The sequence below is a fragment of the Macaca fascicularis genome, chromosome 13, assembly GCF_037993035.2.
Source record: "Macaca fascicularis isolate 582-1 chromosome 13, T2T-MFA8v1.1".
NCBI lineage: Eukaryota > Metazoa > Chordata > Mammalia > Primates > Cercopithecidae > Macaca > Macaca fascicularis.
In genome coordinates, this window is record NC_088387.1 from 98,310,365 (window position 1) to 98,323,916 (window position 13,552).

The 13,552-nt window shown below is 42.6% G+C and overlaps 1 protein-coding gene across 16 annotated transcripts in view; it reads right to left on the bottom strand.

The window, feature by feature from the left end:
* UBXN2A (UBX domain protein 2A) overlaps nucleotides 1–13,552 on the bottom strand; it is a 68,137-nt gene that overhangs the window by 27,766 nt on the left and 26,819 nt on the right. For all 16 annotated transcript variants that reach the window (XM_065527679.2, XM_074012254.1, XM_005576449.5 and 13 more), the window contains exon 2: nucleotides 6,182–6,236. In XM_065527679.2, the coding sequence (XP_065383751.1) occupies nucleotides 6,182–6,222 (41 nt within the window). In that variant the 5' untranslated portion in view covers nucleotides 6,223–6,236. The remainder of the gene's footprint in view (nucleotides 1–6,181; nucleotides 6,237–13,552) is intronic.

Consider the following 13,552-nt stretch of genomic DNA (forward strand, 5'->3'; position numbering starts at 1 on the left):
TCAGGAACAAGACAAGGATGTTGCATCTCACCATTCCTCATCAGTGTTGTACTGGAAGTCCTAGCTAATCCAGTAAGATAAAGAAAGGAAATAAAATGTATACAGATTGGAAAGAAGGCTGGGTGCAGTGGCTCATGCCTATAATCCCAGCACTTTAGGAGGCCGAGGTGGGAGGATCCCTTGAGCCCAGGAGTTTGAGACCAGCCTGGGCAACATAGGGAGACCCCATCTCTATAAAAAAAAAAATAAGAAAAATCAGCCAGACATGGTGGCACATGCCTATAGTTCCAGTCTCTCCAATAGCTAATTTTTGTATTTTGTAGAGATGAGGGTTTACCATGTGCCCCAGGCTAGTCTTGAACTCCTGGGGTCAAGAAATCTGCCTGCCTTGGCCTCCCAAAGTGCTAGGATTACAGGTGTGAGCCACTGTGCTCAGCCAGTAAACACGTCTTAAAATGTCAGGAGTTCCCATAATACTAAAAGTACAGAAGTTTCAGGTGAGGGACTTTCTAAAAGAACACTTAAAATGAGACCTAACCTCTTAACATATTTTTAAGTGAACAATAAAGTGTGGTTAACTATAGGTACTATGTTGCTCAGCATATCTCTAGGATCTATTCATCTTGCTTAACTGAAACTTTATGCCCACTGATTAGCAACTCCTCATTTTCACTTTCCCCTAGCCCCTGGCAACCACCATTATATCCTCAAGGTTCATCTATGTTGTTGCATACTGCAGAATTTCCTTCTTTCTCAAGACTGAATAGCCGGGCATGGTGGCTCACGCCTGTAATCCCAGTACTTTGGGAGGTCGAGGTGGGCAGATCACTTGAGGTCAGGAGTTTGAGACCAGTCTGACCAACATGGTGAAACCCTGTGTCTACTAAAAATAGAAAATTAGCCGGGCGTGGTTGCACACATTGTAATGCCAGCTACTCGGGAGGCTGAGGCAGGAGAATCACTTGAACCTGGGAGGCAGAGGTTGCAGTGAGCTGAAATTGTGCCATTGCACTCCAGCCCAGGCAAGAAGAGCGAAACTCTATCTCAAAAAAAAAAAAAAGACTGGATAATATTCCATTTGGGGTATGTATTATATATTCTTTACCCATTCATCTCTTTTCGTGATTTTTTTTTTTTTTTTTTTTTTTGAGACAGGATCTGGCTCTGTCACCCAGAATGGAGAAGTGCAGTGACATGATCATGGCTCACTGCAGCCTCAAACTCCTAGGCTCAAATGATCCTCCTGTCTCAGCCTCCTCAATAGCTGGGTCTACAGGTATGTGTCACCAAGCTGGCTAGTTTTTTAATTTTTCTTTTGTAGAGATGAGGTCTCACTATGTGAACCAGGCTGGTTTCAAAGTCCTTCCCTCAAGGGATCCTCCTGCCTTGGCTTTCCAAAGTGTTGGCATTATAGATGTGAGCCACTGCACCCAGCCTCTTCAAGATCCTGATTCTAACTCCTTTGGATAATATCCAGAGGTGGGATTCCTGGATCTATTCAGTAATCCATTCTGTGGCAATTCTATTTTTAATTTTTTGAGGAATCTCCATATTGTTTTTCATAGTAGATGCACCATTTTGCATCCCCATCAACAGTGGACAAGGGTTCTCTTTTCTCCATATCCTCACCAGGACTAACTCTTTTGTTTTTTGATAATAGCCACCCTGATAGGTGTAAGGTGATTACTCTTATTTTGATTTGCATTTCCCTGATGATTACCAGTGACATTGAACATACACCTGTTGATCATTTGTATGTCTTCTTTGGAGAAATGTCTATTCAGACGTTTTCTTCCATTTTTCTTTCTTTCTTTCTTTTTTCTTTTCTGAGACACTGTCTCGCTTTTTCACCCAGGCCGGAGTGCAGTGGCGCAATCTTGCCTCTGCCTCCCAAGTAGTTGGGATTACAGGCATGCGCCACCATGCCCAGCTTATTTTTGTATTTTTAGTAGAGATGGGGTTTCACCATGTTGGTCAGGCTGGTCTTGAACTTCTGACCTCGTGATCTGCCCGCCTCAGCCTCCCAAAGTGCGGGGATTACAGGTGTGAGCCACTGAACCTGGCATTTTCTTCCATTTTTCAGTTGGGTCATTGATATGGTTTGGCTGTGTCCCCACCCAAATCTCATCTTGAATTCCCATGTGTTGTGGGAGGGACCAGTGGGAGGTAACTGAATCATGGGAGCAAGTCTTTCCCATGCTGTTCTCATGATAATGAATAAGTCTCACAAGATGTGATGGTTTTAAAAAGAGGAGTTCCCCTGCACAAACTCTCTCTCTTTGCCTGCTGCCATCCATCTTAAGACGTAACGTGCTCTTGCTTGCCTTCTGCCAGGATTGTGAGGCTTCCCCAGCCATGTGGAACTGTAAGTCCAAAAGCACTTTTTGGCCGGGCGTGGTGGCTCATGCCTGTAACCCCAGCACTTTGGGAGGCCGAGGCGGACAGATCACCTGAGGTCAGGAGTCCAAGACCAGCTTGGACAGCATGGTGAAACCCCATCTCTACTAAAAGTACAAAAATTAGCCAGGCATGGTGGCAGGCGCTTGTAATCCCAACTACTCGGGAGACTTTAGGTAGGAGAATTGCTTGAACCTGGGAGGCAGAGGTTGCAGTGAGCCGAGATCATGCCACTGCTCTCCAGTCTGGGTGACAGAGCAAGACTCCGTCTCAAAAAAGAAAAAAAAAAAAAAAAAAGAGGCCGGGTGCAGTAATTCATGCCTGTAATCCCAGCACTATGGGAGTCCGAGGTGGGCAGATCACGAGGTCAAGAGATCAAGACCATCCTGGTCAACATGGTAAAACCCCATCTCTACTAAAAATACAGAAGTTAGCACCTACAGTCCCAGCTACTTGGGAGGCTGAGGCAGGAGAATCGCTTGAACCTGGAAGGTGGAGGTTGCAGTGAGCCGAGATCACGCCATTGCACTCCAGCCGGGTGACAAAGCAAGACTTCATCTCCAAAAAAAAAAAAAAAGAAAAAGGCAGTTTTCTTTTCATTTTTCCCTGGGCCATTGTTTTTAACAAAACATTTTTACAAATCCATTTTTGTTACAAAGAAAATTATAAACTGTCACCTATATTTTTGTGTAGGTACTTTACTAAATATTTTACTTAAAATTCAAAGTACAGGCCAGGCATGGTGGCTCGTGCCTGTAATCCTAGCACTTTGGGAGGCCGAGGTGGGCGGATCACTTGAGGTCAGGAGTTCGACATCAGCCTGGACAACATGGTGAAACCCCGTCTCTACTAAAAATGCAAAAATTAGCCAGGTGTGGTGGCGCACAACTGTAGTCCCAGCTACTTGGGAGGCTGAGGCAGGAGAATTGCTTGAACTTGGGAGGCGGAGGTTGCAGTGAGCCAAGAGTGTGCCACTGCACCACAGCTTAGGTGACAAGAGCAAAACTCCATCTCAAAAAAAACAAAATCAAAAAAATTTCAAAGTACTGATACATGCTCTACAACATAGGTGAACCTTGAAAACATTATGCTAAGTGAAAGCAGTCAGTCACGAAAGACCACATATTGTATAACTGCATTTATATGAAATGTCCAGAACAGGTAAATCTGTAGAAATAGAAAGCAGTGGCTTTCTCACCAGGCGCAGTGGCTCACACTTGTAATCCCAGAACTCTGGGAGGCTGAGGTGGGCAGAACACCTGAGGTCAGGAGTTTGAGACCAGACTGGCCAATATGGTAAAACCCCATCTCCATTAACAATACAAAAAAAATTAGCTGGGCATGGTGGGGCGTGCCTGTAATCCCAGCTACTCAGGAGGCTGAGGCAGGGGAACTGCTTAAACCTGGGAGGTGGAGGTTGCAGTGAGCTGAGATCATGCCATTGCACTCCAGCCTGAGCAAAAAGTGAGATTCCGTCTCAAAAAAAGAAAGCAGTTTCATGGTTGTCAGGGGCAAGGCATAGGACAATGGGTGGGATTGCTAACGGATATGGGGTTTCTCTTTGGGGTAATATAAACGCGTTAAAATTGACTATGGTAATGACTGCACAAATCTGTGAGCATACTAAAAACTATTGAACTATATATTTTAAGTGAATGAATTATATGGTATGTGAATTATATTTCAATAAAGCCATTTTAAAACAGGCCTGTTCTAAGTTAATTTTACCATTTCAAATCATTCAATTTATCGCTGTGTAGAAATGAGTTAATATAGCAGATCTGATTGCTATCTTTTGAAAGACTTGCTTACAAGGTTAGTCCTGGGCTGGCATCTGCAAACTTGGATTTGTTTTTTTTTTTTTTTTTTTTTTTTTAAGACGGAGTCTCGCTCTGTCAGCCAGGTTGGAGTGCAGTGGTGCGATCTCGGCTCAGTGCAAGCTCTGCCTCCCGGGTTCACGCCATTCTCCCGCCTCAGCCTCCCAAGTAGCTGGGACTACAGGCGCCTGCCACCACGCCTGGCTAATTTTTTTTTGTATTTTTACTAGAGACGGGGTTTCACCGTGTTAGCCAGGATGGTCTCGATCTCCTGACATCATGATCCACCCACCTTGGCCTCCCAAAGTGCTGGGATTATAGGCATGAGCCACCGCACCTGGCCACATCTGCAAACTTGAATTTCTAGAAGGTTCCCATCATCCTAAATTTGTAAGGATGGCTCAATGTACAGTTTGTATAAACAATGTGATTTATATTGAACTCCTACTTTCCTTATGAGAGTCTGAAATTTTAGGATGTGACTAGCTCCCACTATAAACTCTAGGCTCATCTCCAATGAACTTTCCCGGTAGACAGTATTTCACATGTATTTGTCACAACTTGTTACTGGGGGAATTAAGTACATCCTGGGCGACTCCACTGGGTGAGGACCCCTGGAAGCTTGTGCCTGGTTTTCCCCATGCACTTTTTCCCTTTGCTGATTTTGCTTTGTAACCCTTCACTGTAATAAATTATAATCAGGAGCATAACTACATGCTAAATCTTACAAATTCTTCTAGTAAATCATCAAAACTAGGGGTGGTCTTGGAGACCTCTGACACAACTTCACAATTATTTATTTATTTATTTTTTGAGACGGAGGAGTCTTGCTCTGTCACCCAGGCTGGAGTGCAGTGGTGTGATCTTGGCTCACTGCAACCTCTGCCTCTAAGGTTCAAGCAATTCTCCTTCCTCAGCCTCCCAAGTAGCTGGGATTACTGGCGCCCACCACCACGCCTAGCTAATTTTTGTATTTTTAGTAGAGATGGGATTTTGCCATGTTGTCCAGGCTGGTCTTGAACTCCTGACCTCAGATGATCCACCTGCCTTGGCCTCCCAAAGTGCTGGGATTATAGGCGTGAGCCACTGTGCCCGGCCAACAACCTCACAATTATATAATTAGCATCAAATATTTATGTAAGCCTATAAACACCTGAGTGAAAAAATAAATAATAGGCCAAGCATGGTGGCTCACGCTTATAATCCCAGCATTTTGAGAGGCTGTGGCAGGAGGATCGCTTGAAGCCAGGAGTTCTGAGCAATATAGTGAGACCACACTGCTACAAGAAATTTAAAAATGAACTGGGTGCAGTGGTATAAGCCTGTGGTTCTAGCTACTCAGGAAGTCAAGGTGAGATGATCACTTGACCCCAGGAATTCAAGGCTTCAATATGCTATGATTGTACCACTGCACTCTAGCCTGGGCAACAGACAACTTGCCTGTAAAAAGAAAAGAAAAGAAAAAAAAGAAAAAAGAAAAAAAGATACACACATAAACCTTTCAGATAGGTAGGTATTTATATCCTCATTTTATAGATGAGATATTGAGGCTCAAAGAATTTACCTAAGCTGCCTGAAGGCCAGAGAGATAATACAAGGCAGAGATGGGATTCAAGCCTAGGTTTATCTGACTCCAAAGCCATATTTCCACCATGACACTAAAATAGTATATCTATCACAAGAGGCTAATGAGGTAAACAGTTATTTAATTTGTCAAATAACAGAAGTAATGTATGAACACAGATAATTTAACTTTTTAAAATTAATAACAAAAAACATTCAGTAACTTCAATAAAATTTGTTTAATGCAGCTATGGTAAAAAAATTACTTCAACATAATAGATGACAATGAAGTAGTCATACATAATTAAAACTTAATCTACTATCTCTGCCAGTGAAATGTAACAAAAACACAGAATGATATTAACAAAGGCATTAACAAAGCAATTCAGTTTGAATTAACTTACCATTCTTGTTTTACACTTTTGAGGTTATCTACGTCTTTCATTCTCTTTTGCCTTACTGTAAAAGTAAAAAGAAAGTAAGTAAAAAAAAAGTAAGAAGCTTAATATGTAAGTTACCATGTAGTCCTAAAATGTTACTTAAAAGGGTCTAAAGAAAAAGTGAGCAAACTCAAAGCTGTCATTTCCATCTACAAAATAAAGCAATGATAGAAAATATATTTTCAAGTCTGATAATCTGAAAAAAGAAAGACTTCTTAAAACTTATGATGAAAAAAAGTATAATATACCATTTGACTTAGCCAATGAACTGGGCGTATGGCTCACATCTGTAATTCCAGCACTTTGAGAGGCCAAGGTAGGAGGATTGCTTAAGCCAAGGAGTTCAAGACTAGCCTGGGTAAAATAGTGAGACTGTCTCTATAAAAAATGGCTGGGTGCAGTGGCTCATACCTGTAATCCCAGCACTTTGGGAGGCCAAGTTGGGTGGGTCACTTTTTTTTTTTTTTAAGATGGAGTTTCGCTCTTGTTGCCCAGGCTGGACTGCAATGGCACAATCTTGGCTCACCACAACCTCCGCCTCCCGAGTTCCAGAGATTCTCCTGCCTCAGCCTCCCGAGTAGCTGGGATTACAGGCATGCCCCACCATGCCTGGCTAATTTTGTATTTTTAGTAGAGTCGGGGTTTCTCCATGTTGGTCAGGCTGGTCTCAAACTCCTGACCTCAGGTGATCCGCCTGCCTCGGCCTCTCAAAGTGCTGGGATTACAGGTGTGAGCCACCATGCCTGGCCGTGGGTGGATCACTTGAGGCCAGGAGTTAGAGATCAGCCTGGCCAACGTGGTGAAACCCTGTCTCCTCTAAAAAATATAAAAATTAGCCGAGTGTGGTGGTATGCACCTGTAGTCCCAGTTATTCAGGAGGCTGAGGCAGGAGAATCACTTGAACCTGGGAGGCAGAGGTTGCAGTGTGCTGAAATCACACCACTGCACTCCAGCCTGGGCAACAGAACAAGACTCCGTCTCAGAAAAAAAAAAAAAATTAGCCAGGCATTATGGTGCACCTGTGGTTCCAGCTGCTCAGGAGGTTGAGGTGCTGAGGTGAGAGGATCACTTGAGCCCAGGAGTTCAAGGCTGCAGTGGGCCATCATCATGCCACTGTGCTCCAGCCTGGACAACAGCCCTATGCATCTGCAGGCTCAACCAATCATGGATCAAAAATATTCAGGGAAAAAAAATAAGAAAAACAATACAGCAAAAACTAATACAAATTTAAAAATTACATAACCATTATTTACATAGTATTAGGTATTATAAGTAATTTAAAGGTGATTTACAGTATACAGGAGGATGTGCATACGTTATCTGCAAATAATATGCTATTTTATGCAAGGGACTTGAGCATCAGCAGATTTGGGTATCTATGGGGGTCCTGGAACCAATCTGGGACACCAAGTGACAGCTGTAGTCCAAACCACTGGTCTGCTGAGAAGGCCTGGAAGCAAAGATAGACCAGAAGCAATGAGCACACCAAGTGTCTTTATCTTGGTTTCTACATATTCTACTGTGTAAGGAGAATGTTTTTCCTAAATGGCTCCTTCGAGAAAAGGATAACTTCAGGAGGGGGCAGAGAAACATGAACATAGAACACTTTTGCCCCAGTAAAGGTACCCAAAGAATGATAAGGACAAGGCCAGGCGTGGTGGCTTATGTCTGTAATCCCAGAAATTTGGGAGGCCAAGGCGGGCGGATCACCTGAGGTCAGGAGTTTGAGACCAGTCTGGCCAACACGGTGAAAACCCATCTCCACTAAAAATATAAAAATTAGCCGGGCGTGGTGGCAGGCGCAAGTAATCCCAGCTACTTGGGAGGCTGAGGCAGGAGAATCACTTCAACCCTGGAGGCGGAGCTTGCAGTGAGCCGAGACTGCGCCACTGCACTCCAGCTCTCGTAACAGAGTGAGTGAGACTCTGTCTCAAAAAATAAACAAATAATAAATTAAAAAGAAAAAATGAAAAGAAAAAGTGACTCCAAAGCCACTCTGAAGGGGCTCCCATTGGGTAAATCTGGTAAACTGAACATCTAAAAAAATAACAATACTAGTGGATTATGCTCCATTGAATAAAACAAAAATATGTGAGTCTATACTACTAGATTTTTTTTTTTTTTAAATAAAAAAGATGAGGCCAGGTATGGTGGCTCATGCCTGTACTCCCAGTACTTTGGGAGGCCGAGGCAGTTGGATTACTTTAGGCCAGGAGTTCGAGACCAGCCTGTCCAACATGGGAAAACCCCATCTGTACTAAAAATACAAAAATCAGCTTGGCGGCCAGGCGCAGTGGCTCGCACCTGTAATCCCAGCCCTTTGGGAGGCCGAGGCAGGCAGATCACGAGGTCAAGAGACAGAGACCATCCTGGCTAACACAGTGAAACCCTGTCTCTACTAGAAAATATAAAAAATTAGCCGGGCATGGTGGCGGGTGCCTGTAGCTACTCGGGAGGCTGAGACAGGAGAATGGTGTGAACCTGGGAGGCGGAGCTTGCAGTGAGCGGAGATCACGCCACTGCACTCCAGCCTGGGTGACAGAGTGGACTCCATCTCCAAAAAAAAAAAAAACATCAGCTTGGCATGATGACACATATCCGTAATCCCTGCTACTCGGGAGGCTGAGGCACGAGAATTACTTGAACCCAGGAGGCAGAGGTTGAAGTAAGCCAAGACTGCACCACAGCACTCCAGCCTGAGATGAACTCTTTAATAAACTCAACAGTAATGTGACATTACCATAACCAAAATACATTCCAAATACAGTAATACACTGTGTAACAACATTTTGGTTAATGACGGACTGCATATACAATGGTGGTCCCGTAAGATTATAATAGTATACTTCTACTGTGCCTTTTCTATGTTGAGATACGTTTAGATATGCAAATATTATATCATACATACCATATGTTATGATACTTTACCATTATATCATAACTGCCTACAGTATTTGGTACAGTAACATGCTGTACAGGTTTGTAGCCTAGGAGCAATATTACACCATACAGCCTATGTGTACAGTTGGCTGTACCATCAGGTTTGTGAAAATACGTTGTATGACATTCACACAATGACGAAACTGCCTAATGACACACTTTTCAATATGTACCCCCTCCATTAAGTGACACATGATTATATATACAGATTTAAAATGTTTAAACTCCTTATTGAAAGAAAGTGAGAGAAAAAGAAAAAGGAAAATTAAACTCTTGAGGGTGACATCAGCAAAATGGAAGAATAGGTAGGTCCAGACACCTGTCCCCTCTACAGAAATATCGAAAGACAAGCAGAAACTCTTAGAACCAACTTTGTCAAAACTCTAGAAAATAGTCAAAGAAGGGTTACAGCAACCAAGGGAATGCTGAATCAAGAAAATGGCAACTTAAAAATGGTAGGCAAGTGGCCGGGCGCGATGGCTCACGCCTGTAATCCCAGCACTTTGGGAGGCAGAGGTGGGTGAATCACGAGGTCAGGAGATCGAGACCATCCTGGACAACATGGTGAAACCCTGTCTCTACTAAAAATACAAAAATTAGCTGCGTGTGGCGGCGCGTGCCTGTAATCCCAGCTACTCGGGAGGCTGAGGCAGGAGAATTGCTTGAACCTGGGAGGTGGAGGTTGCAGTGAGCCGAAATTGAGCCACTGTACTCCAATCTGGCAACAAAGCTAGACTCCGTCTCAAAAAAAAGGTAGGCAAGCTGGGCACAGTGGCACACCCCTGTATCCCCAGCTACTTGGGAGGCTGAGAGGCAGGAGATCATTTGAGCCAGGGAATTTGAGGCTGCAGTGAGCCATGATCATGTCAGCATGCTCCAGCCTGAGCAAACAGAGCAAGAATCTGTCTCTTAAAAAAAAAAAAAAAAAAAAAAAGGATATGCAAAAATGGGCAAAGGACTTGTGTGAATAGACATTTTTCCAAAGAAGAAATAAAAATGGCCAATAAGCACATGAAAAGATGCTCAAAATCAATAGTTCCTAGAAAACACAAATCAAAACCATAATGAGATACTACTTCACACCCATTAGGACGGCTATTAAAAAGAAAACAAAAAGCAGAAAACAAGTGTTGGCAAGGTTGTAAAGAAATTGAAACCCTGGTACACTGCTGGTGGGAATGTGAAATACCACAGTTCTGAGGAAAACAGTTTGGTGGCTACAGCAATATTCATGAGAGCTAAAAGGTGGAAACAACCCAAGTATCCATCAACAGATGAATGGATAAACAAAATGAGGTGTACACAAGCAATGGAATATTATTCAGTCATAGAAGGAGTGAAATTCTGATACATACTATAACATGGATGAATGCTGAAAACATGATGCTACATGAATAAAAAACTCAGATACAAAAGGACAAATACTTTATGATTCCAAACATATAAAATATCTAGAATAGATGATTGATAAAGACAGAAAGTAGGACAGAGGTTACTAGGGATTGAGATGAATGGGGAAGGACCAGTTATTTAATGGGTAGTCCCAGCTACTCGGGAGGCTGAGGCAGGAGAATCACTTGTACCCAGGAGGCGGAGGTTGCAGTGGGCTGAGACCATGCCATTGCACTCCAGCCTGGGCAACAAGAGTGAAACTCAGTCTCAAAACAAAAAGAAAAAAAAAATTAGAATGTCTTCAATTTGCAACTTCTAATGCAATAATGAATCTAGGCAATGATATCAATGGCTGCTAAAATCACAGAGATAACCAGACAAAAAAACATGCCTCAGTGTAAAAGCTGGTACCACCATCTATTCTTGCCAAAAATGTGAATCTGAATCCATTCAAGTCCCTAGATCTAACTACCAGATTACAGGAAATATAGGGCACAAAGGAGCATAATCAGATGATATCGCAAGAATGCAATCAACAAAGTCCAGAATGTGGGAAATTCTTTAGGAAAAATGATCCATTTTCTTCAATACATGTATTACTAGGGAGAAAAAAGAGATGACAGTAGATTCCTTAAATATTTCAGAAACATATCAATGTATTACAATGTATGGACCATATTTAGATTTTGATTTAAACAAATCAACTGTAAAAAAACTTATAAAAGAATCAGTAACATCTGAATAGTGATGGGATATCTGATGTTATTTTGGAGTGATGATTAATTTTTAGGGTGTGACGATGGGACTGTAGCTGTAAGTTTTTTTAAGTCACTGCTTTAGATACATACTGAAATACTGACTGATGAATACTATAACTGGAAATTGCTTCAAACAATCAAGTGGATTGAGGAGTGGATGGAACATAATTAAAATGAAAATGGCCACGACTTGATAATCATCAAGCTGGGTAATGAGTAGACATGAGAGTTTACTGTTCTCTCCATTTTTATACACACTTGAAAATTTTCATAATAAAAATTGGAATGAAAAACTATACCCTAAAAATATATACACCTAGAGTGCTATACCGCCATTTCATTCGTTTTTTTTTTTAAAGGCAGTACTTTTGCTCTATCATAAAATTACTCTTAATAACCTAAGAGTACCAGTAATTTCAAAGATTTGAATCCTTATGAAATATAACTTGCCTCTTACTCTCCAAACCAAAAATTTGAAGCTGTGAAAAGTAATGCGAATCCACATTTAAACTAATGACTATGAAAAGATGTATTATGACCACAATAAAGATTACTTTGTAAAAAAAAAAAACAAAAGAGCTTCATATGACATTTGGTTGATTTATGGCTTGAAAAAAAAAATCAATGACTTTTTCACAATTTTAAAATGAAATAAACAGGCTAGGCATGGTGGCTCACACCTGTAATCTCAGCACTTTGGGATGTCAAAGTGGGAGGATTGCTTGAGGCCAGGAGTGCCAAACCAGCCTTGGCAACACAGGCAGACCTCATCTCTCTAAAAAATACAAAAATTTGGCTGGGCGTGGTAGCTCACGCCTGTAATTCCAACACTTTGGGAGGCCGAGGCAGGTAGATCACGAGGTCAGGAGTTCGAGACTAGCCTGGCCAACATGGTAAAACCTGTCTCTACTAAAGACACAAAAAATTAGCTACGCATGGTAGCACGCGCCTGTAATCCCAGCTACTCAGGAGGCTGAGGCAGAATTGCTTTAACCCGGGAGGCAGAGGTTGCGGTGAGCAGCTGACATTGCGCCATTGCACTCCAGCCTGGGTGACAGGGCAAGACTCTGTCTCAAACAAAACAAAACAAAACAAAACAAAAGACAACTTAGCCAGGCATGGTGGCATATGCTGTAGTCCCAGCTACTCCAGAGGCTGAGATGGGATGATCGCTTGAGCCCAGGAAGTTGAGGCTGCAGCGACCTGTGATCATTCCACTACATTCCAGCTTGGGCAACAGAGGGAGGCCCCGTCTTAAAAAACCCAGCAGCCTGGTATGATGGCTCACTCCTGTAATCCCAGCACTTTGGGAGGCCAAGGCAGGTGCATCACCTGAGGTCAGGAGTTTGAGACCAGCCTGGACAACATAGTCAAACCCCATCTCTACTAAAAATACAAAAATTAGGCGGTGTGATGGCGAGTGCCTGTAGTCTCAGCTACTTGAGAGGCTGAGGCAGGAGAATTGCTTGAACACGGGAGGCGGAGGTTGCAGTAAGCCGAGATCGTACCACTGCACTCCAGCCTGGGTGACACAGTGAGACTCCATCTCAAAAACAAAAAACAAAAAACAAAAAATCCAGGAAATCATAACTCTATGCCCACTAACATTTTCTCATAAGATTTCTTCCTTCAAACCTAGTATTCCTAATATTAATTGCTTCACTTTAAAAATGTCTACATATTTCAAACATACACAAAGGAAAAGAGAAAAATATAAACACCCACCCTGACCATTCAGATTTAAGAAATGTTTACATTTTGATTCATTTGTTTCTTTTTTAAGAAATAAAGTGGTACAGTGGCTCATGCCTGTAATCTCGGCTCTCTGGGAGGCCCAGGCAGGAGGATTACTTCAGGCCACGAGTTCCAGACTAGCTTGGTCAACATAGTGAGATCTTGTGTCAACAAAAAAAATTGAAAAATTAGCCAGGCGTGATGGCATGTAACTGTAGTCCCAGCTACTTGGGAGGCTGAGGCAGGAGGATCGCTTGAGCCCAGGAGGTCGAGGCTGCAGTAAGCCACGATCACGCCACTGTGCTCCAGCCTGGGTGAGACCCTGTCTCAGAACAACAACAACAAAAAAGCAAGCATTATTAAGATAGTTGAATATGGCCAGGCACAGTAGCTCACACCTGTAATACCAGCACTTTGGGAGGCTGAGGTGGACAGACCACCTTAGGTCAGGAGTTCAAGACCAGCCTGACCAACATGAAGAAACCCCATCTCTACTAAAAATACAAAATTA